Source organism: Eleginops maclovinus, chromosome 2, assembly GCF_036324505.1.
Source record: "Eleginops maclovinus isolate JMC-PN-2008 ecotype Puerto Natales chromosome 2, JC_Emac_rtc_rv5, whole genome shotgun sequence".
NCBI classification, from domain to species: domain Eukaryota; kingdom Metazoa; phylum Chordata; class Actinopteri; order Perciformes; family Eleginopidae; genus Eleginops; species Eleginops maclovinus.
This window is the reverse complement of record NC_086350.1, coordinates 198516-212447: the sequence shown is the minus strand read 5'-3', so window position 1 is coordinate 212447 and position 13932 is coordinate 198516. Positions and strand designations below refer to the sequence as shown.

General features: G+C 43.2%; 1 protein-coding gene across 1 annotated transcript in view; it reads left to right on the top strand.

The window, feature by feature from the left end:
- The window catches only part of lamb4 (laminin, beta 4), a 45656-nt gene that overhangs the window by 5491 nt on the left and 26233 nt on the right, over positions 1 to 13932 (top strand). The window contains 5 exon segments of the mRNA XM_063908661.1: positions 2862 to 2997; positions 9035 to 9111; positions 9239 to 9427; positions 9913 to 9976; positions 11842 to 12053. Of these exon segments, the coding sequence (XP_063764731.1) occupies positions 2862 to 2997; positions 9035 to 9111; positions 9239 to 9427; positions 9913 to 9976; positions 11842 to 12053 (678 nt within the window).

Genomic DNA, 13932 nt, shown 5'->3' with positions numbered 1-13932 from the left:
TGTGCTTCTGGCTCTCTGTGATTGATGTGTGTCTGACTCTGTCTCTGATAGATGTGTTTCTGGCTCTTTGTGATTGATGTGTTTCTGGCTCTCTTTGGTTGATGTGTTTCTGGCTCTCTCTGATTGATGTGCTTCTGGCTCTCTGTGATTGATGTACTTCTGGCTCTCTCTGTGATTGATGTGTTTCTGGCTCACATATATGATTGATGTGTTTCTGGCTCTCTTTGATTGATGTGTTTCTGGCTCTCTCTGATTGATGTGCTTCTGGCTCTCTGTGATTGATGTGTGTCTGACTCTCTCTGATTGATGTGCTTCTGACTCTCTGTGATTGATGTGTGTTGACTCTCTCTGTGATTGATGTTTTTCTGGCTCACATGTGATTGGTGTGTTTCTGGCTCTCTGTTATTGATGTACTTCTGGCTTTCTCTGTGATTGATGTGTTTCTGGCTCACATATATGATTGATGTGTTTCTGGCTCTCTCTGTGATTGATGTGTTTCTGCCTCTCTGTGATTGAAGTGTTTCTGCCTCTCTCTGTGATTGATGTGTTTCTGGCTCTCTGTGGTTGATGTGTTTCTGGCTCTCTCTGTGATTGATGTACTTCTGGCTATCTGTGGTTGATGTGTTTCTTGCTCTCTGTGTGATTGATGTGTGTCTGACTCTGTCTCTGATAGATGTGTTTCTGGCTCTTTGTGATTGATGTGTTTCTGGCTCTCTTTGGTTGATGTGTTTCTGGCTCTCTGTGATTGATGTGTTTCTGGCTCACTGTGTGATTGATGTGTTTCTGGCTCTCTGTGTGATGATGTGTTTTGCTCTCTGATGGTAGGCTCTCTCTGTGATTGATGTGTCTTCTGGCTCTCTGATGTTTCTGGCTCTCTCTGTGATTGATGTGTTTCTAGCTGTCTGTGTGATTGATGTGTGTCTGACTCTCTCTGTGATTGATGTGCTTCTGGCTCTCTGTGATTGATGTGTGTCTGGCTCTCTCTGTGATTGATGTGTTTCTGGCTCTCTCTGTGATTGATATGTGTCTGACTCTTTCTGTGATTGATGTGCTTCTGGCTCTCTGTGATTGATGTGTTTCTTGCTCTCTGTGTGATTGATATGTGTCTGACTCTTTCTGTGATTGATGTGCTTTTGGCTCTCTGTGATTGATGTGTTTCTTGCTCTCTGTGTGATTGATGTGTTTCTGGCTCTCTCTGTGATGATGTGCTTCTGGCTCTCTGTGATTGATGTGTTCTGGCTCTCTTTGTGATTGATGTGTTTCTGGCTCTCTGTGTGATTGATGTGTGTCTGACTCTTTCTGTGATTGATGTGCTTCTGGCTCTCTGTGATTGATGTGTGTCTGGCTCTCTCTGTGATTGATGTGTTTCTGGCTCACATGTGATTGATGTGTTTCTGGCTCTCTGTGTGATTGATGTGTTTCTGGCTCTCTCTGATTGATGTGTTTCTGGCTCTCTGTGATTGATGTACTTCTGGCTCTCTGTGATTGATGTGTTTCTTGCTTACTCTGTGATTGATGTGTTTCTGGCTCAAATGTGATTGATGTGTTTCTGGCTCTTTCTGTGGTTGATGTGTTTCTGGCTCTCTGTGATTGATGTGTTTCTATCTCTCTGTGATTGATGTGTGTCTGACTCTGATTGATGTGTTTCTGGCTCTCTCTGTGATTGATGTGTTTCTTGCTCACTGTGTGATTGATGTGTTTCTATCTCTCTGTGATTGAGTCCGACGTGTCTGACTCTTTCTGTGATAGATGTGCTTCTGGCTCTCTGTGATTGACGTGTGTCTGACTGTCTCTGTGTGATTGATGTGTTTCTATCTCTCTGTGATTGATGTGTTTCTGGCTCTCTCTGATTGATGTGCTTCTGGCTCTCTGTGTGATTGATGTGTTTCTGGCTCTCTCTGTGATTGATGTTTTTCTGGCTCACATGTGATTGATGTGTTTCTGGCTCTCTGTTATTGATGTGTTTCTGCCTCTCTCTGTGATTGATGTGTTTGTGGCTCTCTGTGTGATTGATATGCTTCTGGCTCTCTGTGATTGATTTGTGTCTGACTCTCTGTGATTGATGTACTTCTGGCTCTCTGTGATTGATGTGTTTCTGGCTCTCTGTGATTGATGTGTGTCTTGCTCCCTGTGATTGATGTGTTTCTGGCTCTCTGTGATTGATGTGTTTCTGGCTGTCTGTGATTGATGTGTTTCTGGCTCTCTGTGATTGATGTGTTTCTGGCTCTCTGTGATTGGTGTGTTTCTGTTTCTGGCTCTCTGTGATTGATGTGTTTCTGGCTGTCTGTGATTGATGTGTTTCTAGCTCTCTGTGATTGATGTACTTCTGGCTCTCTGTGATTGGTGTGTTTCTGTTTCTGGCTCTCTGTGTGATTGATGTGTTTCTGGCTCTCTGTGATTTATGTGTTTCTGGCTCTCTGTGATTGATGTGTTTCTGGCTTTCTGTGATTGATGTGTTTCTGGCTCTCTGTGATTGGTGTGTTTCTGTTTCTGGCTCTCTGTGTGATTGATGTGTTTCTGGCTCTCTGTGATTGATGTGTTTCTGGCTCTCTGTGATTGATGTGTTTCTGGCTTTCTGTGATTGATGTGTTTCTGGCTCTCTCTGTGATTGATGTGTTTCTGGCTCTCTGTGATTTATGTGTTTCTGGCTCTCTCTGTGATTGATGTGTTTCTGGCTCTCTGTGATTGATGTGTTTCTGGCTCTTTGTGATTGATGTGTTTCTGGCTCTCTGTGATTTATGTGTTTCTGACTCGTTCTAACTTCCTGTTCCTCTCTGTCCGGTTCTCCACTGGTTCTGACTTCCTGTTCCTCTCTTGTTTGGTTCCTCATATATAATGTATTCTGTGTGTTTGTCGGTCAGGAGGAACAGAAGTGTTTCCTGTGCGACTCTCGGCTGCCGTACAATAGCTATAGCAATCCGGACAGTCATGGCGTGGAAAACGTGATCACAACCTTTGACCCCGACAGGAAACTGAGGTGGTGGCAGTCTGAGAACGGTGTGTTAAAAATCATCACAAGCACCCCTTGAATGCTCATATCATCTACATGCAGTCTGTATGATCTGTGTACAATAACTGAGCCGTCAGGGACAACTGTCAGAGCGTCAAGGGCTGTCCTCCTCCCAGGGGAAAGCTGGATGCTTCTGGAGGGCCAGGAGCCCACAGTTAGTATGGGAGTATGCCCTGTGAGTTCTGGGATATGTGGGAACATGCAGATGAGTTCAAGTGTTCAGACATGAGTTCAGGTGTTCAGACATGAGTTCAGGTTTTCAGACATGAGTTCAGACATGAGTTCAGACATGAGTTCAGACATGAGTTCAGGTTTTCAGACATGAGTTCAGACATGAGTTCAGGAGTTCAGACATGAGTTCAGGTGTTCAGACATGAGTTAAGGTTTTCAGACATGAGTTCAGACATGAGTTCAGACATAAGTTCAGACATGAGTTCAGACATGAGTTCAGGTGTTCAGACATGAGTTCAGACATGTGTTCAGACATGAGTTCAGACATGTGTTCAGACATGAGTTCAGACATGTGTTCAGACATGAGTTCAGACATGTGTTCAGACATGTGTTCAGACATGTGTTCAGACATGAATTCAGACATGAGTTCAGACATGAGTTCAGACATGAGTTCAGGTGTTCAGACATGAGTTCAGACATGAGTTCAGACATGAGTTCAGACATGTGTTCAGACATGAGTTCAGACATGTGTTCAGACATGAGTTCAGACATGTGTTCAGACATGAATTCAGACATGAGTTCAGACATAAGCTCAGACATGAGTTCAGACATGTGTTCAGACATGTGTTCAGACATGAATTCAGACATGAGTTCAGACATAAGCTCAGACATGAGTTCAGACATGAGTTCAGGTGTTCAGACATGAGTTCAGACATGTGTTCAGACATGAGTTCAGACATGTGTTCAGACATGAGTTCAGACATGTGTTCAGACATGTGTTCAGACATGAGTTCAGACATGAGTTCAGACATGAGTTCAGACATGAGTTCAGGTGTTCAGACATGAGTTCAGACATGAGTTCAGACATGAGTTCAGACATGAGTTCAGACATGAGTTCAGGTGTTCAGACATGAGTTCAGACATGTGTTCAGACATGAGTTCAGACATGTGTTCAGACATGTGTTCAGACATGAGTTCAGACATGAGTTCAGACATGAGTTCAGACATGAGTTCAGGTGTTCAGACATGAGTTCAGACATGAGTTCAGGTGTTCAGACATGAGTTCAGACATGTGTTCAGACATGAGTTCAGACATGTGTTCAGACATGTGTTCAGACATGAGTTCAGACATGAGTTCAGACATGAGTTCAGGTGTTCAGACATGAGTTCAGACATGAGTTCAGGTTTTCAGACATGAGTTCAGACATGAGTTCAGGTTTTCAGACATTTCAAGGTTTCAAGGTGTTATTGGTCATATGCACAGCAGATACAGCGTATATGTTGGCAGTGAAAATCTTATGTCCCATGCTCCTCCAACAACTCAACATACATGGTGCAGATAAGATAAATAAAATAGTGCAAAAAGAGAGAAGAATATTTACAATAACAACAGTAAAGATTTGAGGATGTGAAATATATACATATGTGGAATACATTGAGAGTATTTAAACACTTTACTCTGTGGAATGAGGAGGTATGGACAGATGCATATATTACGTATAACAGATGTATATGGCAGATATGTATAATATATAGATATGTGTACTATAAACAGATATGTATGGCAGATGTGTATAATATATATATATATGTATGTGTGTACTATAAAAAGATGTGAGTAGACATTCACAGAGCTCAGGAGTTCAGCAGTCTTATAGCCTGTGGTATAAAACTGTCTCTGAGTCTGGTGGTCTTGGTCCGGATGCTGCGGTACCGTCTGCCAGACGGCAACAGACAGAACAGATTGTTGCTGGGGTGATGGGGGTCCTTTAATATCCTACCGGCCTTCTTCCTACACCGCTGGGTGTAGAGGTCCTCCATGGATGGCAGCTCCGTCCTGGTGATGTGCTGAGCAGTTTTCACCACCCTCTGTAGAGTCTTACGGTTGAGGGCGGTGCAACTGCCATACCAGGCGGTGATGCAGCCAGTCAGGATACTCTCGATGGTGCACCTGTAGAAGTTGCAGAGTATCCTGGAGTCCATGTTGAACTTCCGCAGCCTGCGGAGGAAGAAGAGCCGCTGCCGAGCCGTCTTGGATATGACCCTGGTGTGATGTGTCCATGTCAGGTCCTCACTGATGTTTACCCCGAGGAACCTGAAGCTGCTGACTCTCTCCACAGGAGTCCCGTCGATGGTGATGGGTGTGTGTGCCTCTCTCTGCCTCTTCCTGTAGTCCACAATCAGCTCCTTTGTTTTGCTGACGTTGAGATGGAGGTTGTTGTCCTGGCACCAAGATGTCAGGGCTCTGACCTCCTCTCTGTACGCCGTCTCGTCGCCGTCTGTGATCAGGCCGATGACGGTCGTGTCGTCAGCAAACTTGATGATGGTGTTGGAGCTGTGTGTGGCCACGCAGTCGTGCGTGAACAGGGAGTAGAGGAAAGGGCTGAGCACACAACCCTGAGGGGCTCCGGTGTTGAGGGTCAAGGTGGAGGATGTGATGTTCCCCATCCGCACTGCCTGGGATCTGCCCGTCAGGAAGCTCATGATCCAGTCACAGAGGGCGCTGTTGAGCCCAAGGTCCCTGAGCTTAATGATGAGCTTGGAGGGCACAATGGTGTTGAATGCTGAACTGTAGTCAATGAACAGCATTCTCACAGAAGTGTTCCTCTGGTCCAGGTGGGAGAGGGCAGTGTGGAGGGTGAGGGAGATGGCATCATCCGTGGACCTGTTTGCTCTGTAGGCAAACTGCAGGGGGTCCAGTGAGTCAGGGAGGGAGGAGGTGATAAAAGTTTTGACTAACCGCTCAAAGCACTTCATGATGATGGAGGTGAGTGCAACTGGGCGGTAGTCATTGAGGCAGATGGGTTTTGTCTTTTTGGGGACAGGGACAATGATGGACTCTTTAAAACATGTGGGGACTACAGACTGGAGCAGTGACCTATTGAAAATGAGTTCAGACATAAGTTCAGACATGAGTTCAGGTTTTCAGACATGAGTTCAGACATGAGTTCAGACATGAGTTCAGACATGTGTTCAGACATGTGTTCAGACATGAGTTCAGACATGAGTTCAGACATGAGTTCAGACATGAGTTCAGACATGAGTTCAGACATGAGTTCAGACATGAGTTCAGACATGAGTTCAGACATGAGTTCAGGTGTTCAGACATGAGTTCAGACATGAGTTCAGACATGAGTTCAGGTGTTCAGACATGAGTTCAGACATGTGTTCAGACATGTGTTCAGACATGAATTCAGACATGAGTTCAGACATGAGTTCAGACATGTGTTCAGACATGAGTTCAGACATGTGTTCAGACATGAGTTCAGACATGAGTTCAGGTGTTCAGACATGAGTTCAGACATGAGTTCAGGTGTTCAGACATGAGTTCAGGTGTTCAGACATGAGTTCAGACATGTGTTCAGACATGAGTTCAGACATGAGTTCAGACATGAGTTCAGGTGTTCAGACATGAGTTCAGACATGTGTTCAGACATGAATTCAGACATGAGTTCAGACATGAGTTCAGACATGAGTTCAGACATGAGTTCAGACATAAGTTCACACATGTGTTCAGACATGAGTTCAGGTGTTCAGACATGAGTTCAGACATGAGTTCAGGTGTTCAGACATGTGTTCAGACATGAGTTCAGGTGTTCAGACATGAGTTCAGACATGAGTTCAGGTGTTCAGACATGTGTTCAGACATGAGTTCAGGTGTTCAGACATGTGTTCAGACATGAGTTCAGGTGTTCAGACATGAGTTCAGACATGAGTTCAGACATGAGTTCAGACATGAGTTCAGACATGAGTTCAGACATGAGTTCAGACATGAGTTCAGACATGAGTTCAGACATGTGTTCAGACATGAGTTCAGACATGAGTTCAGACATGAGTTCAGACATGAGTTCAGGTGTTCAGACATGAGTTCAGACATGAGTTCAGACATGAGTTCAGGTGTTCAGACATGAGTTCAGACATGAGTTCAGACATGAGTTCAGACATGAGTTCAGACATGAGTTCAGACATGAGTTCAGGTGTTCAGACATGAGTTCAGGTGTTCAGACATGAGTTCAGACATGACTCCAGACATGAGTTCAGGTGTTCAGACATGAGTTCAGGTGTTCAGACATGAGTTCAGACATGAGTTCAGACATGAGTTCAGACATGAGTTCAGACATGTGTTCAGACATGAGTTCAGACATGAGTTCAGACATGAGTTCAGACATGTGTTCAGACATGAGTTCAGGTGTTCAGACATGAGTTCAGACATGAGTTCAGACATGAGTTCAAACATGAGTTCAGGTGTTCAGACATGAGTTCAGACATGAGTTCAGACATGAGTTCAGGTGTTCAGACATGAGTTCAGGTGTTCAGACATGAGTTCAGACATGTGTTCAGACATGAGTTCAGACATGTGTTCAGACATGAGTTCAGACATGAGTTCAGGTGTTCAGACATGAGTTCAGACATGAGTTCAGGTGTTCATACATGAGTTCAGACATGAGTTCAGGTGTTCAGACATGATATCAGATGTTCAGACATGAGTTCAGGTGTTCAGACATGAGTTCAGACATGTGTTCAGACATGAGTTCAGACATGAGTTCAGGTTTTCAGACATGAGTTCAGACATGTGTTCAGACATAAGTTCAGGTTTTCAGACATGAGTTCAGACATGAGTTCAGACATGAGTTCAGACATGAATTCAGACATGAGTTCAGGTTTTCAGACATGAGTTCAGACATGTGTTCAGACATAAGTTCAGGTTTTCAGACATGAGTTCAGACATGAGTTCAGATATGAGTTCAGGTGTTCAGACATGAGTTCAGACATGAGTTCAGACATGAGTTCAGACATGAGTTCAGGTTTTCAGACATGAGTTCAGACATGAGTTCAGACATGAGTTCAGGTTTTCAGACATAAGTTCAGACATGAGTTCAGACATGAGTTCAGACATGAGTTCAGGTGTTCAGACATGAGTTCAGACATGAGTTCAGACATGAGTTCAGACATGAGTTCAGGTTTTCAGACATGAGTTCAGACATGAGTTCAGACATGAGTTCAGGTTTTCAGACATAAGTTCAGACATGAGTTCAGGCATAAGTTCAGACATGAATTCAGACATGAGTTCAGACATGAGTTCAGGTTTTCAGACATGAGTTCAGACATGAGTTCAGACATGAGTTCAGACATGAGTTCAGACATGAGTTCAGACATAAGTTCAGACATGAGTTCAGACATGAGTTCAGACATGAGTTCAGACATGAGTTCAGACATGTGTTCAGACATGAGTTCAGACATGAGTTCAGACATGAGTTCAGACATGAGTTCAGACATAAGTTCAGACATGTGTTCAGACATGAGTTCAGACATGAGTTCAGACATGAGTTCAGACATGAGTTCAGACATGTGTTCAGACATGAGTTCAGACATGAGTTCAGACATGTGTTCAGACATGTGTTCAGACATGAGTTCAGACATGAGTTCAGACATAAGTTCAGACATGAGTTCAGACATGAGTTCAGGTGTTCAGACATTTGTTCAGACCTGAGTTCAGACATGAGTTCAGGTGTTCAGACATGAGTTCAGACATGAGTTCAGACATGAGTTCAGACATGAGTTCAGACATGTGTTCAGACATGAGTTCAGACATGAGTTCAGACATGAGTTCAGACATGTGTTCAGACATGAGTTCAGACATGAGTTCAGGTGTTCAGACATGAGTTCAGACATGAGTTCAGACATGAGTTCAGACATGAGTTCAGACATGTGTTCAGACATGAGTTCAGACATGAGTTCAGACATGTGTTCAGGTGTTCAGACATGTGTTCAGACATGACTTCAGGTGTTCAGACATGTTTAGGTTACCGTGTGTAGTCATGGGTTAACTGTTTCCCTGCGTGTGGTCTGCAGGAGTTCATGGAGTCAGCGTCAGGCTGGATCTGGAGACCGTGTTCCAGTTCAGTCACCTGGTGCTCACCTTCAACAAGGTAAACCGCTTCACACACACTTCCTCATAGCTGACGTTGTGTACTGTATATTCAAACATGTAATAAACATGTATATTTAAACATGTAATTAAAATGTGTATTTAAACATGTATGTCCCTGTCTACAGAGCTTCCGTCCGGCGGCCATGCTGGTGGAGCGCTCACAGGACTTTGGGCGCAGCTGGAAAGTTTTCCGTTATTTTGCAGAAGACTGTTCGCTTCACTTCCCCTCAGCGTCCAATCAGCCGGCTGGCGGCATCGACGACGTCGTCTGTGATGGGAGATACTCGGGACCGGACCCGTCTACGGGGGGAGAGGTATTCAACACAACTTTACACACATACCCACCCACACACACACACACACACACACACACACACAAACACACACACACACACACACACACACACACACACACACACACACACACACACACACACACACACACACACACACACACACACACACACACACACACACACACACACACACACACACACACACACACAGGTATTCAACCAGACTTTATTTATTAACAAGGAGATGAACACACACAGGTGTGTTGGAACAGGATGACCCCTGAAGACCCTGACGAGGGTTACATAAACAGACTTCATGTCAGACCACAGAATGAATAACTTTACGCTGTTGAAAATAGGAGAACATTACAGATGATTATACGAGCCATCAGTATAAGAAGAAGAACTTGTTCAGGTCTTCAGGATCAGGGAGGACTTTCCTGATCTAAAGCAGCACCGGATCGTTGTTTTTCCAGAGTGGTGATACCCTCTCTGTCCACCAGGTGGTGCTGAAGGCTCTGGATCCCATCTTCCACATAGAGAACCCGTACGCTGCCAACGTCCAAGGTGAGGGGAAATACTGCTCTCTGATTGGCTGTCAGCTGTGTGTCCCTGCAGTAAGAGTACTCATTATCAGAGGTGAACAAAGTACTCAGGTCTTGTACTTGAGTAAAGTAGAAGTATTCAGATCTTGTACTTGAGTAAAGTAGAAGTACTCAGGTCTTGTACTTGAGTAAAGTAGAAGTATTCAGATCTTGTACTTGAGTAAAGTAGAAGTACTCAGGTCTTGTACTTGAGTAAAGTAGAAGTACTCAGATCTTGTACTTGAGTAAAGTAGAAGTACTCAGATCTTGTACTTGAGTAAAGTAGAAGTACTCAGGTCTTGTACTTGAGTAAAGTAGAAGTACTCAGATCTTGTACTTGAGTAAAGTAGAAATACTCAGATCTTGTACTTGAGTAAAGTAGAAGTACTCAGATCTTGTACTTGAGTAAAGTAGAAGTACTCAGATCTTGTACTTGAGTAAAGTAGAAGTACTCAGGTCTTGTACTTGAGTAAAGTAGAAGTACTCAGATCTTGTACTTGAGTAAAGTAGAAGTACTCAGGTCTTGTACTTGAGTAAAGTAGAAGTACTCAGATCTTGTACTTGAGTAAAGTAGAAGTACTCAGATCTTGTACTTGAGTAAAGTAGAAGTACTCAGGTCTTGTACTGAGTAAAGTAGAAGTACTCAGATCTTGTACTTGAGTAAAGTAGAAGTACTCAGATCTTGTACTTGAGTAAAGTAGAAGTACTCAGGTCTTGTACTTGAGTAAAGTAGAAGTACTCAGATCTTGTACTTGAGTAAAGTAGAAGTACTCAGATCTTGTACTTGAGTAAAGTAGAAGTACTCAGGTCTTGTACTTGAGTAAAGTAGAAGTACTCAGATCTTGTACTTGAGTAAAGTAGAAGTACTCAGGTCTTGTACTTGAGTAAAGTAGAAGTACTCAGATCTTGTACTTGAGTAAAGTAGAAGTACTCAGATCTTGTACTTGAGTAAAGTAGAAGTACTCAGGTCTTGTACTTGAGTAAAGTAGAAGTACTCAGATCTTGTACTTGAGTAAAGTAGAAGTACTCAGGTCTTGTACTTGAGTAAAGTAGAAGTACTCAGATCTTGTACTTGAGTAAAGTAGAAGTACTCAGATCTTGTACTTGAGTAAAGTAGAAGTACTCAGGTCTTGTACTTGAGTAAAGTAGAAGTACTCAGGTCTTGTACTTGAGTAAAGTAGAAGTACTCAGGTCTTGTACTTGAGTAAAGTAGAAGTATTCAGATCTTGTACTTGAGTAAAGTAGAAGTACTCAGGTCTTGTACTTGAGTAAAGTAGAAGTACTCAGGTCTTGTACTGAGTAAAGTAGAAGTACCAGAGTGTAGGAATACTCTGTCACAGTAAAGTATTCTAAATGTTCCTCCAGTGAAAGTAGAAAGTACTCTCCTCTAAATGTACTTAAAGTAGCGACAGTAAAAGTAGTCATTGTCTGATTGGTCCATTTCAGAATAATATCTCTGATATGTTTTATAATGATTGATCAGTAAAGTGTCTCAGAGCTGGTAAAGGTGCAGCTAGTTTGAATGCTTTGTATACTGCAGGGTAGCTGCTGGATTTACTGCAGGTGAACTACAGTCTGATTGAAGGGTCATTATATTCACCATCATTGATCCAGATCTGTAAAGTCACTAAAGGTGTTGAATGCATGAAGTGGAGGAAAAGTGCACCATGTACCTGTGATCTGTAGAGGAGTAGAAGTACACAGTAACATAACATGGAAATACTCAAGTAAAGTAAAAGTACCTCTTAATTGTACTTAAGTACAGTAGTAGAGTAAATGTACTTGGTTACTTTACACCTCTGGATATTATTCCAGGTACTCAGAGTACTACCTGTCCTCTGTCCTCAGAGCTGATCACCCTGACTAATATCCGGCTGAACTTCACCCGTCTCTTCACGCTGGGCGACACACTGAGCCGCCGCCGCAGGAACCCGCGGGACAAGTATTACTACGCCCTGTACAACATGGTGGTGAGGGGCAGCTGCTTCTGCCACGGACACGCCCGCCAGTGCAGGCCTGTGGACGAGGGGCGGGGGGACGTCTTCACCCAGACCGGCATGGTACGATCCCCATCCTGTCTGATAAATACTGTGGGGGGGGGGGGGTAATGGTGGCTATAGTGTTTCTGGAGACATCAGTGACCGTATTTTCATCTCTTTATATGAGCCTGTCGTCCTCAGTATGTAGCGTCTCTACTTTAAAGAGTCCTCTCCTGCTGATGTTCAGGTGTATATCAGTATGTAGAGTCTCTACTTTAAAGAGTCCTCTCCTGCTGATGTTCAGGTGTATATCAGTGTGTAGAGTCTCTACTTTAAAGAGTCCTCTCCTGCTGATGTTCAGGTGTATATCAGTATGTAGTGTCTCTACTTTAAAGAGTCCTCTCCTGCTGATGTTCAGGTGTATATCAGTATGTAGTGTCTCTACTTTAAAGAGTCCTCTCCTGCTGATGTTCAGCTGTATATCAGTATGTAGTGTCTCTACTTTAAAGAGTCCTCTCCTGCTGATGTTCAGGTGTATATCAGTATGTAGTGTCTCTACTTTAAAGAGTCCTCTCCTGCTGATGTTCAGGTGTATATCAGTATGTAGCGTCTCTACTTTAAAGAGTCCTCTCCTGCTGATGTTCAGGTGTATATCAGTATGTAGTGTCTCTACTTTAAAGAGTCCTCTCCTGCTGATGTTCAGGTGTATATCAGTATGTAGTGTCTCTACTTTAAAGAGTCCTCTCCTGCTGATGTTCAGGTGTATATCAGTATGTAGAGTCTCTACTTTAAAGAGTCCTCTCCTGCTGATGTTCAGGTGTATATCAGTATGTAGAGTCTCTACTTTAAAGAGTCCTCTCCTGCTGATGTTCAGGTGTATATCAGTGTGTAGAGTCTCTACTTTAAAGAGTCCTCTCCTGCTGATGTTCAGGTGTATATCAGTATGTAGTGTCTCTACTTTAAAGAGTCCTCTCCTGCTGATGTTCAGGTGTATATCAGTATGTAGTGTCTCTACTTTAAAGAGTCCTCTCCTGCTGATGTTCAGCTGTATATCAGTATGTAGAGTCTCTACTTTAAAGAGTCCTCTCCTGCTGATGTTCAGGTGTATATCAGTATGTAGTGTCTCTACTTTAAAGAGTCCTCTCCTGCTGATGTTCAGGTGTATATCAGTATGTAGCGTCTCTACTTTAAAGAGTCCTCTCCTGCTGATGTTCAGGTGTATATCAGTATGTAGTGTCTCTACTTTAAAGAGTCCTCTCCTGCTGATGTTCAGGTGTATATCAGTATGTAGTGTCTCTACTTTAAAGAGTCCTCTCCTGCTGATGTTCAGGTGTATATCAGTATGTAGAGTCTCTACTTTAAAGAGTCCTCTCCTGCTGATGTTCAGGTGTGTATCAGTATGTAGAGTCTCTACTTTAAAGAGTCCTCTCCTGCTGATGTTCAGGTGTATATCAGTGTGTAGAGTCTCTACTTTAAAGAGTCCTCTCCTGTTGGTGTTCAGGTGTAAATAATAATACTAACATATAGAACTACACAAGCGGAAGAGGGACTCCTTAAACACCAGACTGTAAGTAGTAGCTCAAATCAGACCTCCTGACCACCATTGGACACTCCAGAGACAGCTTTACAGAGACAGATTTACAGAGACAGCTTTACAGAGACAGATTTACAGAGACAGATTTACAGAGACAGATTTACAGAGACAGATTTACAGAGACAGCTTTACAGAGACAGATTTACAGAGACAGATTTACAGAGACAGATCTACAGAGACAGATTTACAGAGACAGAGACAGATTTACAGAGACATAGACAGATCTACGGAGCCAGAGACAGACAGATTTAGAGAGACAGAGACAGATTTACAGAGACAGCTTTACAGAGACAGATTTACAGAGACAGATTTACAGAGACAGATTTACAGAGACAGATTTACGGAGACAGAGACAGATTTAGAGAG